Here is a 23,336-nt window from a genome sequence, read left to right as displayed (position 1 = left end):
AATTTAAGAACTTTTGCCCAAAAATTATCCAAAAATATTCAAATATATCTATTTCATTTTAACACAATGGAACGCTTTCCTTTTTCATCCTTTTCTATTTGACAAATCAAATGACAATGACAATTATCAATTTGTTATTGTTGTGATGTTTGTGTTCTTTTTATAATATTTTTCCGTTATTGTTAAATTATTACATTTTGACCATGTCATTAGATCATAAGTCACTTAGTAAGTATTAACATTTAATGTAACGACTAACACATCTTTAACTCAATGACAACGTTTATTTTACTATAGAAAACAAATCTCCATCTAAAACTGGAGAACAAGACACTAACCAGGCATCCAGCACTGATGAAGAAGATGGATCTTCAGTCTTCAGTTTTGTTTCTAGGCTTCAGAAAGATTTAGAACATAAATTGGGGCTTGGAAGCGACGAAAATCTGTCCAAGGTAATAATGCATAACCTCAAATATAATGTAATGACCTTTAACCGTAAATAAACTTTGGAAATAACTGCGTGATGCTATTATACCGAACATCTAAAACTTTAAACATATTTAAAAAGACAATATTTGCTCGGTTATTGAGCGATTTAAGGGGTTTTCAGGTTTTAGATGAAGTGAGTTTGGATGGTTTTGTAAACTACATCAAGAATCAGAACTGTAAAAATATTATAACATTGGCTGGAGCAGGAATCTCAACTTGTAAGCTTCTGTATTATACAGCATAATAATTATTAATTTTTATAATTTATTTTAGCTGCCGGAATCCCTGATTTTCGGTCACCAGGTACAGGACTATATGATAATCTACAAAAATACAACTTGCCCCATCCACAAGCAATTTTTGAGTTAGACTTCTTTAATGAGAATCCAAAGCCATTTTTCGTGCTGGCCAAAGAGCTATACCCAGGCTCTTTTAAGCCAACTTTAAGCCATTACTTTATAAGAATGTTACATGAAAAAGGCCTTCTTTTAAGACATTATACCCAGAATATTGATACTCTGGAAAGAGTTGCTGGAATTCCAGATGAAAAACTAGTTGAGGCGCACGGTTCTTTTTATACAGGCCATTGTTTACATTGCAGGGCTGAATATGAACTTAACTGGATGAAAGGTAGAGTAGAATAAGTTTTATTCTGTACTTTTTTGGTTTACGTATATATTTTTTAGATCGTATATTTAAGGATGAAATTCCAACTTGTGAAAAATGTCCTGGTGTTGTTAAACCTGACATAGTTTTTTTTGGGGAAAATTTACCAGATAAATTTTCAAATGCTATTGAAGAAGATTTTTCACAGTGTGATTTATTAATTATTTTAGGATCTTCTTTAGTTGTGCACCCTTTTGCTTCATTAGTAGACATGTGAATATAATTTATTTTATTTAGCATCTTTTGATAATTTTATTTTTAGGGCCCCATCACATGTTCCAAGGTTGTTGATCAACCGTGAAAAAGCAGGTCATCGTACAGGTATTATGGCCATGCTAGGTATCAGTGGTGGTTTAGAATTTGATAAGAAAGGCAATACAAGAGATGTAGCATGGCTGGGAGATTGTGATGAAGGATGTTTGTTGTTGGCTGAAAAATTGGGCTGGGGGGTAAGTAGAAATAAACACTTAATGTTAATTCTTGGCTATATAGACTTCTGTTTAGAGCGAATTAAAAGATTTACATAAGAAAGAGCATCAGGAGATTGATAAAAAAGAAGGCAAAACTACAAAAGTATCTTCTGATACTAAATCAGAAGATAGTAAGTAAATTTGATTATGTTGACGTACCAAGTGGTTTTTGTTATAATAGAATACATCTCTTATTTTAATAGATATTTTGTAGATTTTCATGGTAGCAAACACACTTAGAAACGTTTAAAAATGTACAGAATGTTATTAAAAAATAAAAACTAATAATAATGTAAAAATAATGTACAAGACTATTTCTTGTATAATTAAAGTTGTTTCAATGTTTGCTATTCTGAATAATTTAATGAAACACTTGGTATATTATTTTGTATTATGAAAATATATATTTTTATTGATAAGTTATTATTTTAAATTAACCTATAACTGATGTTATGAGATATTTATTTATGTTTAGTAAGGTAAGATTTTACTTTTATTATAATTTTTATTTATATAGATTTAAAAAAATAATTGTTAGGACTGTTGTTATTGCGTTAATGCTATTAAAACAGAAATTTTGCAATTATCATTCAGAATTTATTTACATAATTAACATACGTTATTTTCTATCACAAAAGAACAGAAAAATAAGTAAATATAGATAAGTTCTAAAATAATCACAATAAGCATATTATTTTAATTAATTTTATTCTAGTGTATTATTTAGGTTCTCTTTCAGAGTCTTTTTTATCTCGCACTCTCATTTTTTATTTTTTTTTAGTTTCTGTTAGGTCTTATCTATTTTTACTTATTTTTTTGAACATGGGACTATTTTTATTGCTGAAACTTAGTAAATCACAAAGGTTTTTATTAAAAAAATCCTTAGTTCAATAAAACTCATAGCTATCTTATCAGGAATCGCGTTGATATCAAAACCTTTTAATAACTTATCGTGCTATTTGTTGTTAATTGAACTAATGTAGTGAAAGTAATTTTTTGCGTTGGAAAGATGGGCAGTTCACAAAGCAGATTTTCAGAATTAACAGAAGATATTCTAGATGAGTATATAATGTTGACTTATCTAAGTAAATCTGAGATTCTTCAGTAAGTAAACCATGGAATTATAACAGTATATAATATAATTTATTTTGCCCTTTATAATAATTATAATATTATTTATATTATTTCATATTGTGCCTATTTAATATTTCAATGTTATTAAACTCAAAAACGAATTTTCATATAATTTTTTTGATCTCCCTTTTACTCACTATTAGAATGATTTCCCAAACCCAAAAGTTGTGAAAACACTGTATATAAAACTAATAAATAATGTTTTAGTTTGTATAAAACCTTTGGACAGCTTGAAGCCCAGGGACAACTTCGCGACTTGAATTTTAGGTTTCCCCCTCAGGCCATAGAAACCATCTTTCCCCAAATAAAGGTTTGTACAGATAATACAGAGTGATCAAATAATAATATCGGCGTTCTGAAAGAACATGATGTAACTTTAAAATGGTTAATTTTCCTGGAGGTACAAAACTAAATTGTAAAATTAAAAATGACTGTGATAACTGAAAATAAAGTGGAATTATTATTAACAAAACATGACTATTTCCGTAATAATTGAACTTTACTGTATTTTTAATTTTAAAATCGCCTCTTCCGTATAATCTATCTGTGGTATAATTAACCATTTATTATGACGTATTAACAGTTGCATCGTTTTTTCCAGAGCGATAATATGACGTCGTTTTTATTCAATCGCACAGTATACCGGGTGCGTCTCAAAAGTGGCTTACTCCTATAACTTTTTTGTTTTTTTTTTCAGATAAAAGAACGAGATTTGGTATGTTAGTATATGACATAAATTAGGATTGATTGATGTATTCAATTGTTTTTGGTCACGACTTTTGGAAATGACTACAACTTTTGATTTTTAAATGGTACCCTCGGTATTTGTTTTACTTGATTCTATAGAAAATGCCACTCTGAATCGAATGACATATTATCATATGTCAACTTTTAACATATTCGCTCAAAAACAAATTGTATTTTAAATTTCAATCTAGAGTGCCATGGCTGTGTTAAAAACATTAATTTTTAATCAAGGAGTCTTGGAAAAATAGATTTGATTGTCTAATGTTTTAGTGTCTTGTCCTATGGCTGGACAATGATGCCCAAATCGTATTTTTAATCATATCTCAATGTTTTCAAATGGAACGAGGGTGACTCATTAGCATATTTGGAAAAAGCATTTTTTTACGAATAATTTGGTACCACACACTTGGTATTTCCAGTCAAATTGTCATTATGAACCGCATGTAACAATTACAAATAATCCATATGCGAAAATGTCAAAAGTTGACATATGATATATCGTTCGATTTAGAGTGTCATTTTCTATCGAATAAAGTAAAAAAATACCGAGGGTGCCATTTTACAAATCAAAAGTTGTAGTAATTTCCGGTGTTTCGGTTCCGTGTTTTCGGTTAGGTTGGTTAGGTTTCCGGTTTCACCGGAAGTAACCGAAAACAATTGAATATGTCAATCAATCCTAATTTATGTCGTATACTAACATACTAAATCTAAATTTTTGATCTGAAAAAAGAAAAAAGATATAGGGGTGAAGCACTTTTGAGACGCACCTGGTATAGAATTTAATAAAAGTGCAAACGTTGATGAAGTTTTTTTTAGTATAATCCATTTAGAGATCGAATATACTCAGTATTTTCTTCGCAAAAAGATGGCAGGATGTCATTCGAAGATGTGTTAGATTTGTGTTCTGCAATGTCTGAAAAATGTCCTGACCGTGTCAAGGCAGAGTGGGCGTTTCAGATCTACGGTAAACTGAAATGTACACCAACAACAAGGAAGTGTATTGTAATCCCTGTTTATTTGTAGACTTTGACGAGGATGGCTATGTTGGAGAGCAAGATATTTCTTGTGTTATCGATCGTCTGACAGGAGATTGTGGGTATTTGACAGAAGCGGAACACGATCAAATTATTAAAACTGTAAGTAATGTAGCAAAATATCACAAGTCTGTTTTTTGTGTAGTTTGATAGTTTGATCAAAACCAAAATCGATTTTTGTTAAACCGTATAACTCTCGAAAAATGGTCAGATGGCTTACGCGTGATGTCATCAACTTTAGTTGATGACATCACGCGTAAGGGATGGGAGCAGGAGTGGGAGAGTGGGAGGGGTTTAATCACGGCGGCCTTAAAGATCTATTGTGTTTCCCTTTCTTAAGTTATAACCTATCATGCAGTCTACAGTATGTCCCCGGATTGTCTTTACAAGAGGAAAAAAAACTTTTTTAATATTGACGTTTTGAGAAAAATGCATTCTTTATAAAAAATTTTGCTTGTTCTATATAAAATACTTAATCCCTTTTTTACTCTTCTAAATTACTATTCCGTTTTAGAGAAAATAAAAGAAAACATGAAAATATAGTTGAATTTTTTTCTAATTTTGTCCTAATTGAAGTCCTAAAAATCAAAACGTGTTTCTGTAGTAATATAATTTCGTTTTCATTTTTTGATAGATTGTTATTTATTGATGTTTAATTTTAATTAACGTAATATATTTTGCTCTTTAAAAATGTTAAAGAAGCACAACATTTATTTAGTTCAATGCTACGGAAAGGGTGATGATAGTTATCGGAAGATGTAGTACTTTAATAATGGAAAGGAATATGACGTTAATGAAAACCATCTATCAGAAAAATAAATCTAAGTGATATTACCATAGATAGATACGACTTTTAATTTTTAGGACTTCAACCGTATTTAATGTTTTTCTTCCCTCGCTATCTAATAGTTGATATTAATAATATACCGTACGATCGAAAAAAAAGAATGTTCGCTTGGAAATGACGATCAATGACTGATTTTTTAACAAATGGTCACGATATGACTTCAGATATATTGTTTTAAGCCGCTTGACGTTTAAGTCATAGGCTACTGGATAAAATAAAAAAAACACTTTAAACTAAATTTTAAATATCTTAAAAACGATACATTTTAGTTATAGGCACATGTATACTCAAAAAGTAACGAGTTGAAAAACATTTTCACTAGTGAAATAAAAAAAAATGGGTTTCCATTTGCGAAATTAGAAGGGTCCAGGGGAAAACATTATAAGCGCCATTTCACTGATTTTACAGGAGAGCCCTGGACGGCTGGTAGGTATCAGGTTCTGGCCGTATATTCTTTGTTTTTATTAGGTATATATCATACCGTCGGTGAAATGTGATAAACTGCTAACTCCATTATTCCTAATTTTACAGGAGAGCAAAAAAACGGTACAAAAAAATATGTACACATGTAGGAAGTATGTTCATGCGTTAATATGATAAAGAGATAAGAATTGTATTTCCTGGGGAACAATAAAAATCAATATTTCGTGTTACTTCATTTTTTTCAGACACAATAGGGAGATTGCAGATATTCATCTTGCATAAATAACATAAAAATAAAAATATAATAGAATAAGAAATAAAAATGTGGAATAGAAATGAATTTTTTGTACAAGTAAGTAATATTATTACTAACAATATTAAAATAAACAATATTATTTAAAATATTTATAGCACGCCTATGAATTGCTCGTGTAGAAATAACTGTGTTTCTCCCTTACCCTTTACGGATACCCTGTATTTACAGAATGGATCGACGCAGGGTCGGACTGGCTATATAGTCAGGTTGGCGATTGCCAGCCGAGCCCCAGCCTTCGCGGACTCCCCTAGTAGTTCATTATTTATCCTTAAATAGAAATGAAACAGAAAAAAGCGACGGTAATATTCTGACGAGGTTATCCCCAAAACGTTTTTTTTTTAATTAACAATATTTGCATTGCAATTTGGGTGCATTGCATTTTGGTTTACTTTGCATTACGGGTAGTTTCCTGATTTCTATATATAATAGAGAAAGACTGACCAAAACGTAAGAAGAGAAAATACGCAAAAAAAATCCACCAGGGGCGCTATTCTGTATAATCGTCGGTATCGGTAAGTTACCGACAGTAACTTAATTAAAATAACATTAAATAATACTTAATTAAAATAACATTTTTTTTAATTATAAAGAATTTAGCTGCTTTCCATATTTATAGAGTATTTTTTTCTCTTTCTAACGGTATAAACAAACTTATTCGCATAAAAAATGGAGTTAGCAGGTTATCACGTTTCACTGACGATACGATTTAACAACTTACTGCCCTGCAGAGTTTATACATTTTGTAGGGAGCAGTTAGACCTACTATAATATTGTAAAATCCTAAAATGAAGAAATTGGCGCTTATCAAGTTTTTCTCCTGAACCCTTCATTTATTTATCATAATGTTTTAATCGCTCAATTCCATGACAGCTACGGCTAATATTATATGACATTTGATCAATTTAATCTTTGAAATAGTCACATGTTTTTTTTTTCATGTCACAGTAGCTGTGGAAATCACTAAATTTGACGTTTAGGCTATACACATTTTTTTGACAGGCAGTTCTTTGCCTCCAAAAATTAAAAAAAATCTTAAAAAACGGTTAATGTTAGGTATAGAGTGTTTAATATCAAAATTCATAAAAATTTACATAGAATTTAATGTAATAAAAAATGGAGGGGTACCCATTTATATAAGAAAGTTGCTGTCAACTTCCGGTATTTCCGAAAGTGACGCCATATTGAAAGTATTTTTAATCGATAGATCTCGTTGTGAAACAGTGATGTGCAAAAAATCTCCGATCTAGATATTGTAGTTCTCTAGAAACTTCTAATGCATGCTCAGCCTGGGACACCCTGTATATTAACACTGTTTCAACTGTTTTTAAAGTCTGTCCGTCTGTCTACCGAGTCAAGGAAGAATATCATCAGACGACGGACGTTCAAATAATGATAGACAATTCAATTTAGATACATGTAAATTAAAATGACATAATACCTCCTTAGACAAACTCTAGATAGACGCAACTTTTTTATAAGTGCACAATGATGGATATAAACTGAAACTGTATTTATGTGTGTTTCAGCTGATGAACGAGATGGATTTAGAGTCTTCTGGAAAAATTTCAGTGCAATCGTTCAGCCATGCTGTCGGAAAGATGTCTGAATTTCCTCACTCGTTTAATTTCCGTTTTTAGGTCAAAAAAACAAAGATATAATTATCGATTAAGGTTAATAACACTTAATCACCCATAAGTATGAAAATTTACAATAAGAGACTTTATTGCATTTTTATTTTATTTGTTTTTATAAAAGGGAGAAAGACAAGGTGAAAATTTAAATATACGCCATAAACAAATGACTTATAATTGATATACGTAAAACATCATAAGGATTATTATGTTCATAATTAAATAAAAGCATAGTAAATGAACGTATATGTATAATAAATTAGACTTAGTTTTTATAACTTTATTGTAATTTTTTTATTGTATTTTATGTCGTGAATTATAAAAAAATATATATAATAAACAATAATCACAACAATAATGTACCGCATTTTGATTTTTAAGCTATTCAGGCTTTTGATTTTGCTGTTCAGCAACGTCCTACATAGCTGGTTCTTTCATACACCCCTGTCAGTGCCCTCCCTGGCAAAGGTGGCAATCTTTTAGTTCTTCCATAAGAGAGGGGAAACACCAAAGGATCTTTGTATTTCGTATAATATACAGGGTACTTCATGTATACGCTGTAATGATAAAAGTCATAAAGTAAAATGAACTCCTCGGTGGAGCAAACTTTTTTAAGGTACCTTGTAGGATCTTTAGGACATTGGTATAAATAATCTGCTGATTTGAAGTAGTCCAGCGGATGTAAAGAGCCTGTGTAATCCTTGTATTGTTCTCTGTGCATTTGACACGCCTAAAATAAGGGTTGGAAAAATTATTTTTATGTTTAAACGAAACGTTTTATATGATTTGTATGAGCCATAAAAAGAAATATCACGAACACAATGGACGAATTTCCAAACGAATTAAAAAATTGAATCGACACATCGCTTCGAAAAACCACATCATACCCAATGTGTGTGCATTGACGCATCAAATCGACGAATCAATGCACAGTGTATGGGGCTTAAGAATCAGTAATTTAAAAAAAATGACTACCCAGATTAAATATACAGGGTGTTCCAATATTCCGTGGACATAGAACTACTACATATTATTGGAATCAAGTTAATTAAGTTCATTAGACACAATTTACCTCTATACAAAAGTGCTTCGTTTGTCCGTTAGAGACCGTCAAACTTTAAAAAAATAAACACATTTTTTGAGATATTTTTTTAAGAACCGTTATTCCAATTGTATGAAATTTTAGGTGTCTATGTTTTGCTAAAGGTGCGTATTAATTATCCGAACGAACGAACGAATGTTCGCTAGTGGTATGGACGGGGACCGCGTACGATAGAACCGCACGAGAAGACCGTCTAAATCTGAATGCGCACGCAGGCGAACGCCTTTGATGTACCGACTCGAAACAGATGCTCGAGCGAACGAACGAACAAACGGCCGCATGCGTTCGGTCCCCGTCTAAATATACCGCACTTTCATTCGTTCGTTCGTTGGTTCGTGCAGATAATGAATACGCACCTTTAAGGTGCGTATTCATTATCCGCACGAACGAACGAATGTTCGCTAGTGGTATGGACGGGGACCGCACGAGAAGACCGGAGACATTTGTTGGCGAACGCCTTTGATGTACCGACTCGAAACGGATGGTCGAGCGAACGAACGAACGGCCGCATGCGTTCGGCCCCCGTCTAAATATACCGCACTTTCATTCGTTCGTTCGTTCGGATAATGAATACGCACCTTAAAGGTGCGGTCGTTCGTTCGCTCGACCATCCGTTTCGAGTCGGTACATCAAAGGCGTTCGCGTCCGGTCTTCTCGTGCGGTTCTATCGTACCGTCCCCGTCCATACCACTAGCGAACATTCGTTCCTTCGGATAATGAATACGCACCTTTAAAGGTGCGTATTTATTATCCGAACGAACGAGCGAGCGAACGAATGGAATTCGGTATATTTTGACGGTGGACCGAATGCATGCGGTCGTTCGCTCGATGCTTTAACATTTGACTTTCGCAAAAATCAAAAAAAATTACAGGAAGGGTGAAAACTACTACTACCCCAACACTTACATAAATTTTAATATAAATATTTTTTTTGTAACTCTACCGATGACCGTTTTTTATTTCGTACAATGGTCCTTCTAGTATATTTACTACATTTTTTGTCTCTATATCTATCTATGTCTCTACTACATTTTTTGTCATAGAAAGTCCCCGCGCATACTTTTTGAGGAAAAAAATATTTTTCCGAAGCTGATTTCCAAAAAATATCTTTCGTCACATCAAGCTATAGAGTCGCATAAGATTTATTATGCTCTAATAATCTCTATGTCGAAAATATGGAATTTTATGTTTGTTTGTAATTGTGAGCAGGCTGACCGTTTTGTTTACAGTTCCATAGAGACGAGAGAATGATTCGCGAAAATAATTGTCACGTCACGTAAAACGGGCTCAATTTACTGTTGTATTTTTTATCATATTAATTGTAATAAATTAATTAAAAGTAGTGTCGCCGCAATCGTTATTTCCCTTATATAAAGGGTGGTCCTTCACAAGGCAAGAAACATACAATGTTAGTATCACAAATCATATTTGATAAAGCTTCATAAAAAGCTTAAAAAAATAATAAATTTTAAATTAATTAACGTTCAGGTTTATTTTTATTGATGCCCTCTAACGGACAACCGAAGCACTTTTGTATAAAGGTAAATTATGTGCATCAACTAATTTTGATTCAAAAAATAAGTATATAGTTCTTCTATATCCACTTATTCTTAATCTAAGATGCTCACGGAATATTGGAACTCCCTGTATATTTTCTAGGTCTACTTTGGAAAAATAAATTCTCCAAAAAGTTGTTTCTCGAAAACCATGCAATAAGTAAATACCTATGATCGAATAAAAACGGCGTCAGCGATGGCTCTGAAATGAATATCGCTGTCATTTTATATGTCATTGGAAATGTCATCCATCGTCATTTCCAAGCCAACTGGACGCCGGTTTTTTTTCGATCATACACCAGAGGGGCCATTTTACGACGTGAAATTTCGGTCGTCGGTGGAGTTGGAAATAACTATTTACTCTAAAACTTCTTTACTTCCCATACTTTTTCTTGTTTTTTTAAAGTCAAATGTTTACGAGCAAAACATAGTCACCCAAAATTTCATTCAAATCGGAATAACGGTTCTTAATAATAATAATAATAGCTCCCGTATATAGCGTTTAACCCCTTGGGAGTAGCAAGGTACAGCTTGCCATACTAGATAGCCGTTCGGTATACAAGGAAGGTAATTTGGCTAGCACTACACTTCAACCGCCTATTATTACCTCAGGATTGTGAATCCCAAGTACTCATTTAAAGCTGAGTCGACCTATAGGTACCCAAACTATTTTTATTTTAATAAAAATAGTCGGCTGATGAAATGCCGGGTGTGGGATTCGAACCCACTACCTTGAGATTGCTAGACGAGAGCCTGTACCTCTACGCCACCGGGCACCTTTAATGGTTCTTAAAATATTTTAAAAAAAGTGTTTATTTTTTTAAAGTTTGATGCCCTCTAGCAGACAAACGAAGCAGTGGTCTATGTCCACGGAATATTGGGACACCCAGTATTTGCAAGCATTCTTCTTTTTATAACGTTACCACGTAGAAATTATCCACTTCTTGTTGTCTACCAGCATCCAACATACTAATATCTGACTGTGGAAATCTAAGATACTTGCCGGATTTCTTATAAATCGATGCATCAGGATGAGGTGTGTACATGGTCTCAAAATCGTCCCAGTCATCTTTAGGCACCTATACAGAGGTAGATATACATTAGCGTGACATACCAAGTCTTATATTATTCATATAAAATAATAATTTAGCTTACTTTTAATCTAGATAAGACTTCATTTCGGTAGTTGTCGAAATAACTACGGCGGTCTATATAGCCCCCTTGTTCAGGGGGCTCTGCTCCCATAAAAAATGCTTCTAATGTTGGTGGGTAATGGGATGCGCTAATATCCGCCTTTTTAAGTTCCCCCATTGCTTATATTTGTTACAGGAAATTTTGAAACGAAAATTTAGAAAGTACTTCTGTCAGTTACATATTTTGAAAAGTCATTGCATGTGTTTAAATGAACTAATTTTCTAAAACGGTCCACACACGATGTAATATGTGTTGGACGGGAAGTTGTAGGTATTTATGTAGTTTATCTTTTGGTCACACTATACAGGCTGTTTTAAAAAACATGTGTCATCATCTCTCGTGGGGAGATTTCTCTCATTAAAATAGGATTTATTTTTCATATTAACATATAGGTCCGATTCTGCTTATATAGTTTCGTAGCTACAGGGGGTTAAAGTTTTCATATTTTTTCGATTTATTATAATTTTCTTCCAAAGTGCTTTTAGCAATTCAGATGAAATTTTGAAGATAAAAGTTGCTATTAGTGCGACATATTTTAATACTAAAAAAGGGTCGACATATTTACCATGGACGTGCATATGCGGGTTGTCATTGGAATATTTGACTAAAAAAATATGTGCGCTACTGACTTTTTTTCTCTTGTTAGTAAAATTGAGTAGACCGTTAAATGTTAAATGTTGATTCGCGAAAATAATTGTCACGTCAACTCTTGACATTTTGTCGATTTCGGTCTCCTTGATATACAGTATGTCCCCGGATTGTCTTTACAGACGGAAAAACTTTTTTATTATTGACATTTTCAGAAAAAGGCATTCTTCGTAAAAAAAAAATTCTTGTTTTTAAATGGTTAATCCCGTTCTATAATTTTCTAAATTTCCATACCGTTTTAGAGAAAATGAAGAAAAACATAAAAATCTGGTTGAATTCTTTCCAAAGTCCTACAAAATCTTGGAATTTTAATTAACGTAATAATTTTTGTAAGTTTAAAACGTTAAAGAAACATAAAATTTATTTAGTTTAATGCTACGCAAAGGGTGATGATATAGTTATCGGAAAATATGATACTTTAAGAACAGTATAGGTTATGACGTTAATCAAAGTTAATAATAGCCATCTATCAAAGAATGAAATCAAATTGATATTACCATAGAACTGCCTTTTGATTTTTAGGGTTTAGAAAAAATTCAGCCATATTTTCATGTTCTTAATTTTCTCTAAAACGGTATGGAAATTTGAAAAAATATAAAAAGGATTCACCATTTTAGAACAAGCAAATTTTTTTATAAAGAATGCATTTTTCTCAAAATGTCAATATTAAAAAAAGTGTTTCGTCTTGTAAAGACAATCCGGGGACATACTGTACAAACGCAATTTAATTAATTTGCCTTAATGCAATTCTAATGGCAACCTTCAAAAAATTTTAATATCACTATCTTTCCAGAATGTTAAATAACTACTCATTGATTCCTCATCAAAAAATATGAAAAAATGGTTCCTATTAAGAGCTCGAACACACTGACATGACGGTCAGGTCGCACCGGCCAGGCCGCTGCTACCTCTAAAACCATTAAATCATATGGTACAACCTACAACGGACACTAACGGCCGTTGGCTGGTCGTTGCGACCAGTAGACTGCACTAAAATATTATTATTTTCTGCCGCTTATTGTTGCCGGTTTTCTTCCAAATTAATAATTTTTCAGAGAAATCCCTCAAATTCAACGTAAAATATTTTATTTTCTATATTGTGTTTTAGTGTAGTTTTTACACACGTGCAGAAAATCCAAAGAAATACATAGTATACAGACTGGATCAAAAGGGAAACTTTTAGATATAGTTCCTTTTTTATCAAGGGTCGATCCTAGTAAAAATTCAAAACATTTTTATATAACATACTCTATTTATGGTTGGTATGATACCTGTTATTATACCTTCGAGTTTCGATAATAAAAAATAAAAAAAATCATATTTAAAGTTTTTCTACAACCACTTGTTATTTTTTGATTAAATTAGTTTTTTTAGTTGTATTGTATAGTCATGTACATACAAGAGGGACAACTGTATTTTACTCGTAAATATAATTTAATGTTTTTCAAACAGGGCCCATTAGACTATATTTTTACTAGGACTAATTCAATACCTTGTACTAACCCAAATACCAAGAAATAGAGTTAAAAAATTAAATATTTATGTTTTTTATGTATATATAAATAAGTCATAAATAAATCATTTGTTTTCAATTCCTAGGAACAATACTATTTTTGTCAATAAATAAATTTTGTCAAACACAAATACCAAGAAATAGAGTTAAAAAATTAAATATTTATATTTTTTATGTATATATAAATAAGTCATAAATAAATCATTTGTTTTCAATTCATAGGAACAATACTATTTTTGTCCTTTATTGATATAATGTGATTATTTATTATTTTTATATCTGATGCAACACTCTGTGGAGGCCAGACGGGCCAAATTGCCAATATTACTTTATTTAATATTAGAACATTTAATAAGCTCATGAATAAAAACTTCGCTTTTTAGTTAACTCGAATGGTTTAACATTTCTAAAAACAATACTTTCTAATTGGTAAAACGTAAAATATCGTTAGACCTGACAGCCCTGCCGAAACTGGTCGTTCATCTGGCCGCACCTATGTACGCAATAGATCCGGCCAACCGACGGCGACGGCCAGGTCGTTGCGACCTGGTTGTCAGTGAGTTTGAGCTCTAACTTGGGTGCAGAAATGTATAGTTTTAAAGTTACAGGATGTTAATGATATGAAAAATAAATCGTATTTTTACGTGAGGAAACTCCCTATGAGATAATGGCACATTTTTTCGAAACATCCTGTATAAATAAAACAAAGATTTAGAGTAAACAAAATACGTATATTTATAAATAGTTATGAAACAAAAATATGTATAGAGAGAAAAATTACAAAATATGTCTTGTAAGATAAATAATGAAGCATGCAATTGCTCACACAAAAAAACTTGGTACAAAAGGCATATTTTGAATAGTTTATGAAAAAAGATGTATATATTGCCTTAAAATAAACGTTCACAAAGTATACATAGAAAAATATATCTATTGACAATTATTGTTTATAGAGGTCATAGAGGTAACTTACAAATATATTGGTAAAATATTTATATAAAAGTTTACTAGTAGAATGTAAAGTATTTAAAAATGGCAGAACAATAGGAGATCATTAAAGTGTTTGTTCTATAAAAAATTGTAAATGCACCACAAGTTGAAATAATATAATAATGAATAATTTCATATTATTTTTGTGATTTAAGTTACAAAAGAAAAATATTGTAATTGTCTGAACCAACAAAGAGCAAAAACCTAAATAATTTTACTATAAAATTTTTTAAAGTCAGTAAATTGAGCTATACATGTATAAAATGTATAATAAATTCTATAAAAGATTTATAAAATATCACAAACAAATCGGCATATAAACTATGCGCTTTTATGTAATATAATCTACCTATTTCAAAAATATTTCCATAATCAAAAAAATTAGATTAAACATTTCAAAAATATTTCCATAATCAAATAACACTATTCAAAAAGTCAAAAAAAATTATGTAGATCATTTCAAATCATTCAGTTTCAATGATCCTTAACTCTTTTTATTAACTTACATAAACCTTAATCATTAGGAAATATTAATAATTTTTAAGCACACCATTCTCTTCATAAATGCCTGGATTCAAATATAATTTCTTAAAGCCTTTATTTTCTGTCTCAGAAGTTTGCATAGTTCGGAATTCAGATTTCCTCCTCCTCAGTCCTTCATCTACTTTCATTAAAAGATGATCCACTGATTCATGGTTGGCGAGATTCATAAAATTTTGGCAGATTAATTCGATGTACCATGTTCCCCTAAAAGTATCCCTGTGAGCTTTTGATCCATGTAACGTGGCGTAGCCAATGAGCATATCTTCAATTGATCTAAATGATTCTATCACAGATGTGGGAGTTGTCCCTGCGGAACTAGTAGATGGTAGTGAAAATATACTATCAACTTCTGTGTTATGGACAGCAAGATCATGTTCACTTCCTCTGCATACTTGGTAAATAAATATTTTAGGTTTACCTCGAAATAATCTACATTTGCTTGGAATAAAATATTCTTGGACATCTGTAGTGTATAGAAAATTTCCATCTATACCATAAATTGTGGTCTTGTTGACATTTTCCGATCCATGGCTCATCACAAAAACAAAACATATATCGCAAATTTTATCTTTTTCGTAACGAGCAAAGTCTTTTAAAATAAGTCTCATTTGCTCAGTGGTTTTGTTTTTATGTCTCTCTATAACCTGTAAAAATATACAGAAACAATAATTTTATAGTTTATTAAGGATATCAGTAATAACTTACCCATCCACCCATTTGAGTAAACATTTTGAAGAGATTCTCTTCATCTACGTTGGCACCTTTTCTATAAGTATGGCCAGAAGCCCAAAATTCATAATTATTAATTATTAACACACGTCCCCGTTTCTTTGATCTACTTGAATAAAACTGTATATTCGGATTATGTAAGGATGAATCATAAAATTCTGTAGCCAATTTGACATCTATATTTAATGGTGTGGTATTGTTGTCCACATGAGCCATATCTTGATCAGCTTCAATTGAGGAGGATATTTCATTTTCTTCCTCCTCTTCATCTTCATTTTCTTCCTGTGGAGCACGAAAAGGAGCACATCCTGATTTTTTCTGCGAAATAAAACCTGCCAAGTGTTGATGACCCTTGGCAATCAACCATTGTTGCAAGGCAACAAGAGCAGAATTATGTTTCTCTTGGAGAGCGAAGAAAAACATCCTTTTGTTGTGACGTTCATCTTCAGATGAGAACGCTCTAGCAAACTCTTGTTCAGTGAATTCTCCCTTTTCAATTAGATATCGGGCTAACTGCCTAATTTCCTTTACCTTCATCAAACTGATCCAGTTCTGTGTTATGGTATGAAGTTGCTCTGACATATTTGTACAAAAAAATTTAGAAGAAAAACCTCTATTTCTTTTTTTGCGGGCATTAGAGAGCCATGAATAAAAGCGTAATAATAATTTTTAAACAAATAAAAAAGGCAGAGATAAAATAAACAAAGAAAAAGTGTTATGCACAAAATCGTCTTCTTTTAAGTTTAAATCTTCTTGATTTTGGTTTTGCGGCCCAAGCTGTCAGGACTATACGGCGATGTTTTAAAGTTTTTTTTTAATTAATTTAAAGGCCTAAGCTACTAGGACTATCCGGCCTGTTAATAGGAAAATCTTTTTAGTCAAAGGTGAAACCCTATGAAATGTTTAGAAAAAAAAAATCTGGACGGAGTCTTTTTTATGTTTAAGCAGAATTCGCACCACAGTCCTCAGCCACATTGGCCTGCCTTGCTCCTCACCACATATCGACCGTCCAAGCCATGGTCCATGCCTAAGGTCCATGCCATATGAGATGTGCTCCTATTGACAAAAAATTATATATGATTATTAATGACCCATAGATTATTCTGATCACCTACCCTCTGGCTATGAGCTAATCGTTTACTGGTCTGAATAAAAAAGAATGGGGTTAAATGTAAAAATTTAAAGAAAATATATGGAAAATATACATATTAGGTATTGTTTAAGCTTTAAACTTATATAATTATGGTGATTGGAGCATTTCCCGCTGCTAAACTAGGAGCCTTATTACTGAAACAAGTTAGTAAACCGATTGCCAATGTGGTTAAGAACCAAGCAAAAAGTTCACCAGTTTTTCGTAAATATGTATGTATGCCTCCAGCCCAATGTAAGTTGATATTAACGGTAAACTCTCGTGATCGTGATATATATAGTTAATATTTGGTTGTTATAGTCTATAACTGGTGTGAGATAAAGTCCAAAATGTGGATACTTAATTTAGGCAAACCTGTAAATATTCCTGTTCTAAATGAAGCACAGGCAATTGAATTAGGGGCTAATTTACTTGGAGAAGCAATTATATTTATTATTGCTGCAGGAATACTACTTAGCGAATATAACAGGTTTTTAAATCTATTACGTATATGTATAGTGTTTGTCATGACATGTGATTTTAGATCTTCAAATAAAGAAGCAGCAAAAGAACAAGCAAGAATACAAGAATTATTAGATTTACGGAATGACATTAAAGAGTTGTACATTCAAGCAGAAGAAGAAAGAGCTCAAATACGGGAATTATTTAGAAAACTTGGTGATCAGCATACTCAGTTGCAATCTCTAGGTGGGCAATAGTGTGGAGCTATAGCATATTTATGTTGCGTAATTATATAGAAAACTAATTAAAAAAATGTACATTTCTTTATTTGTTACAGCTGAAAAATTAGGTGCTAAACCCAAGAAAGTATCAGCTCCATCAGAGAGTTCTAATGAACCGCCGCCTTATTCACCAGTTTATGATGATCCTAGTCTAAAGAATATTGAAAAACCACCAGAACTATATCAGCTTAGCAGTGTTAGATTTCAATCCAGCACGTCTCCCGTTTTACTGTTTAGAGCAGTTGATGATATATTAAATTTTTTCACTAGTCCAGCTACGATTAAAGAAACTACACACCTCTCTCATGCATTAGAATATCTAAGTCGAATATTTAAATTTTGATCTTATTCTGTATGTTTAAATAAGTGTATATAATAGTAATTTATTAGGCTTTTTAAATTTTACTCGTGAATACTGGTTGTAAATAAATGTTATCTAATTGCGGAATATACATGTTATGTTTTGATCTTGAAGATTAATAAATGTGAAGGTGAAGACGATGCTGAAGGCTATCCGACCCTAGAAGTCTCGTCTCGCATCAAAATCTGACCTGTCGATGGGGCCTCGCTTTGGCGAGCGAGGCCCCAACTTCGTGGAGCCTCGCTATTTTGCTCGGAATTGAACGAATAGACGCGCGGCGTTGCCTTGTTTTGTGTGTACTTTCTTGAATAGTTTTAAATTCTTTTTAAATTATAGTTTTAAATTTTATCTATTGCTATAATCAGTCTTTCCGTTCTCCGCAGTTTACATATAATATTATCTTATATAATTCCCGTGTTACAGTTTTGGTTACCGTACTCCTCCGAAACGGCTTAACCGATTTTGATGAAGTTTTATATGTATATTCAGTAGGTCTGAGAATAGGTAGTTATATATTTTTTATACCCTTAAGTGATAAGGGTAGTCCACCCCCATTTTTTTATTTTGCGAAAAAAAATATTTTTTTTTATTTGGCATTAAAAAATACAAACAACACTAAATTTTCACCGTTCTACCTTCATCCCCTATTTTTTAATAGGGGTTGTTTTTTTCATTTTTTATTACCATCTCCGAAACGGCTTAACGGATTTTAATAAAATTTTATATGTATATTCAGTACGTCTAAGAATAAGTTGTTATCTATTTTTATACCCTTAACTGATAAGGGTAGCCGAGAGGGTAACCCACCCTCATTTTTTTTTAGTTTTTGAAAAGAGAAAAAATGTTTTTTATTTTTTTATTTGGCATTAAGAAATACAAACAACCCTAAACTTTTCACCGTTCTCTTATTTCATCCCCTATTTTTTAATAGGGGGTGTTTTTTATTTTTTTTTGTTTTGGCCATCTCCGAAACGGCTTAGCCGATTTTGATGAAATTTTATATTGGTGCGAAGTATATTTGAGAGTCTGAAAATGGTTTTATTTTTTTATAACCTTAAGTGATAAGGGTAGCCCACCCCCATTTTTTTTATTTAAAAAAAAAAAATATTTTTATTGTTTTATTTGGCATTAAAAAAATACAAACAACCCTAAGTTTTCACCTTTCTACATTCATCCCTATTTTTAATAGGGGGATTGTTTTTTTTAATTTTTTGTTACCATCTCCGAAACGGCTTGATCGATTTTGATTGAAATTTTATACATAGTATATTCAGTAGGTCTGAGGAATACGTTGTTATCTGTTTTTATACCCTTAAGAGATAAGGTAGCCAACCCCCATTTTTTTTATTCTTTGAAAAAAATATATATAATTTATTTTTTTATTTCGCATTTAAAAAAATACAAAACAACCCTTAAATTTTCACCGTTCTACCATCATCCCCTATTTTTTAATAGGGCATGTTTTTTTTTAAATTTTTTTGTTACCATTTCCGAAACGGCTTGGCCGATTCGATGGAATATATATAATTATGTATATTTAGTTAGGTTCTGAAAATAGTTTGTATCTATTTTTATACCCTTAAGTGATAAGGGTAGCCCATTCCCATTTTTTATATTTTTGGAAAAAAAATAATTTTTATTTTTTTATTTTTGCATTAAAAATACAAAGAACAAAAAATTTCAACCCGTTTCACCATCATCCCCTATATTTTTATAGGTTGGTTTTTATTAATTTTTTGTTACCATCCCTGAAACGGCTTGAACCGATTTTGATAAAATTTTATCATGTTATACTCAGTACGTCTAAGAATAGGTTGTTATCTTTTCTTATACCCTTAAGTGGTAAGGGTAGCGAAGGTAAGCCCACCTCATTTTTTATTTTTCTTGAAAGAAAAAAAAAATGTTTTTATTTTTTAAGTTGGCATAATAAATACAAATAACCCTAATTTTCACCGCTTCCACCATCATCCCATATTTTTTAATAGGGTTGTTTTTTTTATTTTTTTGTTACCATTTCCGAAACGGCTAGACCGATTTTGATAAAAATTTATTATGTAATATTCAGTAGGTTGGTTTGTTTGGTTTGGTCACAACCTATTCCTAGGTTGTTATCTATTTTTTAACCCCTAATATAATAAGAGTGGGCCACCCCAACTTTTTTTTTATTTTTTAGACTATTTTTTATTTTTAATTGTTTATAGGGAGTGCTTATTTTTTAGGGGGTGCATGTCCAAAATTTACTTCTGGGTACACACTTTCATCACTTAAGGGACCTCTGTACAAAATTGCATACTCCTAGTCCTAGAACGGATTTTACATAAAAATTATACAAATTTTTACCCTTAGTTTTATCCCCTTCAGCACAGAATATCTAGCTACGCAAGCTGGTATATATGCGTAGCTAGGTATTCTGTGCCTTAAGGAATGAATTCCAAAAATCGCTCTAATTATTCAATTACGCTACATAATAAACTTCTGTGCAAATCATCATATATAATCATCATCATATTCCTTTAACAGAATTTATTGTTCCAGAACGTTCAACCCTTCTTTTCACACCCTTAGAGGGCGAATTTTCAAAATTGACTTTTAGTGCTAAAAATTACGTTACATTAAGGAACGTCTGCAAAAATTTATACTTCTAAAACCGATCATTTAACAAATTTTATTTGTCACCGAAATTTCATCCCTTATTTTTTGGTGGATGCATGCCTAAAATTGCTTCTAGGTACTCACTTTAATCATTTAAGGGACCTCTGAACAGAATTTCATACTCCTAGTCCTAGAAACGGATTTTACATAAAAAATTATACAAATTTTCACCCCTAGTTTTACCCTCTTAAGGAATGAATTCCAAAAATCACTCTAATTATTCAATTACGCTACATAAGGAACCTCTGTGCAAATTCTCATATTCCTTGAACAGAATTTATTGTTCCAGAACGTTCAACCCCTCATTTCGCACCCCCAAAAATCGCTTATCAATGTTCAAATGCGCCACATATGGGCAAAAGTTCATACTCCTAGTAGGTACAGATTTTTTTTGTATAATTACACCCCTTTATCTAATTACACCCCCTTATGGGTCGAATTTTAAAAAATTACTTAGTATTGCTCATCTTAGAGAACGAATTAATATTCTCCCTATTTACTCCAGTTTCCTAATACTAGCACAGATAACACATAATCATACTAGTTAATTTTTTATTGGAATAGAAGTTAATTTTTATTAGAAGGTATACAAAAAAATTAAAAATCTAAAATTTTATTTTCATAGCTACGTTTTTTTTTTCATAGCCTTAGGCTGCCTCATGTACTAAGTGTGCGAACACAGTGCAAGCAGGTTTGCCGCTTGCACTGTGTTACAAGCAGGTTTGCCGCTTACTGGTAGCCAGCGCCAATCTGAGTACCTATTCTTGACATCGTTCGCAACTTTGCGTATACGCATCACGTGTATTGTTATAAACAGGGTATCCCAGAAATAAGTGCAAGTATTTTAAAGGGTGGTAGATCTCGATAAAAGAAATACATTTTCTCTTTATCGTTTTTCAAAAAGTCCAAAATACCGAGCAAGTTATTTTACTTTGAAAATTTCCAAAAAAAATGATTTTTTAGCTTCAAATTTTAGAGAACCTTCTTCATGTGCCTTTTCCTCATCGGAGGTTGGCGACCATCAATTGGAATTTCTCCCTGTCTTGAGCCAAAACGGATAATTGCACACATTGCCTCTCCTATATTAAACCATGGCAAACTTTGCCATGGCACTGGCGCAAATTCCGCATGCAGGGAAACCGTTTACGCCCGATGCCTCGTCGTCCTTCAATCTTTCCCTCAACGATCAACTGTAGGAAACATATATTTGCATTTTGAAAAAATATGACCAATTATGACTGCTTTTTAACGTCGTATTTATTGGTAGTTTCCAATGTCTTCAGCTCCTTACAAATTCTTTCCAATACTTCGAGAATTGTTTGAGAACCCACTGGATCTTTCTGGATTTTACTTATCTTAGTAAATTAATCTACTACCTATGTTTGCATATATCAAAAAAATTATTTTTTTAAATTATAAAACTAAAAAAAATTGACAAAAAAATTCAAAAATATTTTCAAAAAAAAATACACCGATTAATTCCAAAAATATAAAATATATAGACGAAATAACACTCAAAGGCGTGTTTCTGAGGTTGAACTTACTACCAGTTAAGTTAAATACTTGCACGTATTTATAAGAGACACAACTAGAATATATAGATTACAATAAGTAGACGCCGCAGCCGCGCCAAGTAGAGAGATTAGACATAGAAAATTAAATGCCGTGTCTATCAGATCGCGCTAGTTCACCAGCTGGAAAGCAGGTAGACACGTCAACCAAGCGTTCATCGGCCGTTCTCGCTTTACAAGAATTTTAATATATATACTGCTTTTGCAGTCACCGACCGGCGCAAAGGTATATAATAAATAATAGAATATATATATATATATATATTTTATATATATATATAAAATATATATATATAGAATAGAATAATAATAATATAAAATATATATAAACATTTTTCTAAAAAAAAAAAAAAAAAAAAAAAATCAATAAAATAATATAAAACATATAATATAATAATATAATATATATATATGACGCGAGGATGGGTGTTATAGGTAAAGACTATCGTTTAAAATCTATTTAAATCAATGTTTTTTTTGGCAGTGGCAAATATTTGCGCAAATTTTTTACATATTCGCAAAGCGAGACTTTAAGCACTGAACGGATACTAATTCCATTGACGGAATATTGCGAATAGTCTTACACCTTTAAAAAATGCTTTATTTTTTTTTTTTTTTTTTTTTTATAAAAATAGAATAGAAGGAAACGTTTCAAAAATAAAAAATATTGGCATAAATACAGGACTTTCCAGCTGGCTCTGTATCCATCATGACAGTTATTATAAACAATTTGCAAAAAAAAGCACTACAAACAATATTCCACTATTTTATAATTTAGAAATTTTTCAGAATACACTTCAAGAATAATTCATTACTTATAATTTGAAATATATTATTTTATTTGATAG

The 23,336-nt window shown here is 31.7% G+C and overlaps 5 protein-coding genes across 6 annotated transcripts; 3 read left to right on the top strand and 2 right to left on the bottom strand.

Moving 5' to 3' along the window:
• Nucleotides 1-93: 93 nt before the first annotated feature.
• On the top strand, nt 94-2,214 carry LOC115885136 (NAD-dependent protein deacetylase sirtuin-2-like). Of its 2 annotated transcripts, none has more exons than XM_030903930.1 (7): nt 94-228; nt 298-452; nt 611-707; nt 763-1,119; nt 1,176-1,368; nt 1,418-1,604; nt 1,660-2,214. In XM_030903930.1, exons 1-7 carry the CDS (start codon nt 204-206, stop codon nt 1,762-1,764), a joined length of 1,119 nt encoding a protein of 372 aa, XP_030759790.1. In that variant the 5' UTR covers nt 94-203; the 3' UTR covers nt 1,765-2,214. The 2 variants fall into 2 exon arrangements, with proteins under 2 accessions (XP_030759790.1, XP_030759792.1); XM_030903932.1 differs by having other exon boundaries at nt 1,648-2,214.
• A 91-nt stretch (nt 2,215-2,305) lies between these two features.
• LOC115885138 (calcium and integrin-binding protein 1-like) lies at nt 2,306-7,777 on the top strand. The gene is made up of 5 exons (XM_030903934.1): nt 2,306-2,729; nt 2,967-3,069; nt 4,323-4,470; nt 4,530-4,642; nt 7,653-7,777. Exons 1-5 carry the CDS (start codon nt 2,635-2,637, stop codon nt 7,761-7,763), a joined length of 570 nt encoding a protein of 189 aa, XP_030759794.1. The 5' UTR covers nt 2,306-2,634; the 3' UTR covers nt 7,764-7,777.
• Nucleotides 7,778-8,027: 250 nt separating this feature from the next.
• On the bottom strand, nt 8,028-11,801 carry LOC115885137 (UPF0573 protein C2orf70-like). Its single transcript, XM_030903933.1, has 4 exons — nt 11,571-11,801; nt 11,339-11,494; nt 8,378-8,487; nt 8,028-8,314 (listed from the first exon to the last, which is right to left on the bottom strand). Exons 1-4 carry the CDS (start codon nt 11,724-11,726, stop codon nt 8,164-8,166), a joined length of 573 nt encoding a protein of 190 aa, XP_030759793.1. The 5' UTR covers nt 11,727-11,801; the 3' UTR covers nt 8,028-8,163.
• Nucleotides 11,802-14,484: 2,683 nt separating this feature from the next.
• On the bottom strand, nt 14,485-16,777 carry LOC115885114 (caspase-2-like). The gene is made up of 2 exons (XM_030903901.1): nt 16,009-16,777; nt 14,485-15,947 (listed from the first exon to the last, which is right to left on the bottom strand). The coding sequence occupies exons 1-2, from the start codon at nt 16,612-16,614 to the stop codon at nt 15,291-15,293; spliced, it is 1,263 nt and encodes a 420-aa protein (XP_030759761.1). The 5' UTR covers nt 16,615-16,777; the 3' UTR covers nt 14,485-15,290.
• Nucleotides 16,778-17,132: 355 nt separating this feature from the next.
• Nucleotides 17,133-18,371, top strand: LOC115885115 (putative OPA3-like protein CG13603). Its single transcript, XM_030903902.1, has 4 exons — nt 17,133-17,416; nt 17,483-17,651; nt 17,706-17,869; nt 17,961-18,371. Exons 1-4 carry the CDS (start codon nt 17,275-17,277, stop codon nt 18,245-18,247), a joined length of 762 nt encoding a protein of 253 aa, XP_030759762.1. The 5' UTR covers nt 17,133-17,274; the 3' UTR covers nt 18,248-18,371.
• The last annotated feature ends 4,965 nt before the right edge of the window (nt 18,372-23,336 follow it).

Source organism: Sitophilus oryzae, unplaced genomic scaffold (assembly GCF_002938485.1).
Source record: "Sitophilus oryzae breed Bouriz unplaced genomic scaffold, Soryzae_2.0 scaffold_374_pilon_pilon, whole genome shotgun sequence".
Lineage (NCBI taxonomy): Eukaryota > Metazoa > Arthropoda > Insecta > Coleoptera > Curculionidae > Sitophilus > Sitophilus oryzae.
Note: the sequence above shows the minus strand (reverse complement) of the source record. Positions and strands in the feature narration are given on the sequence as shown.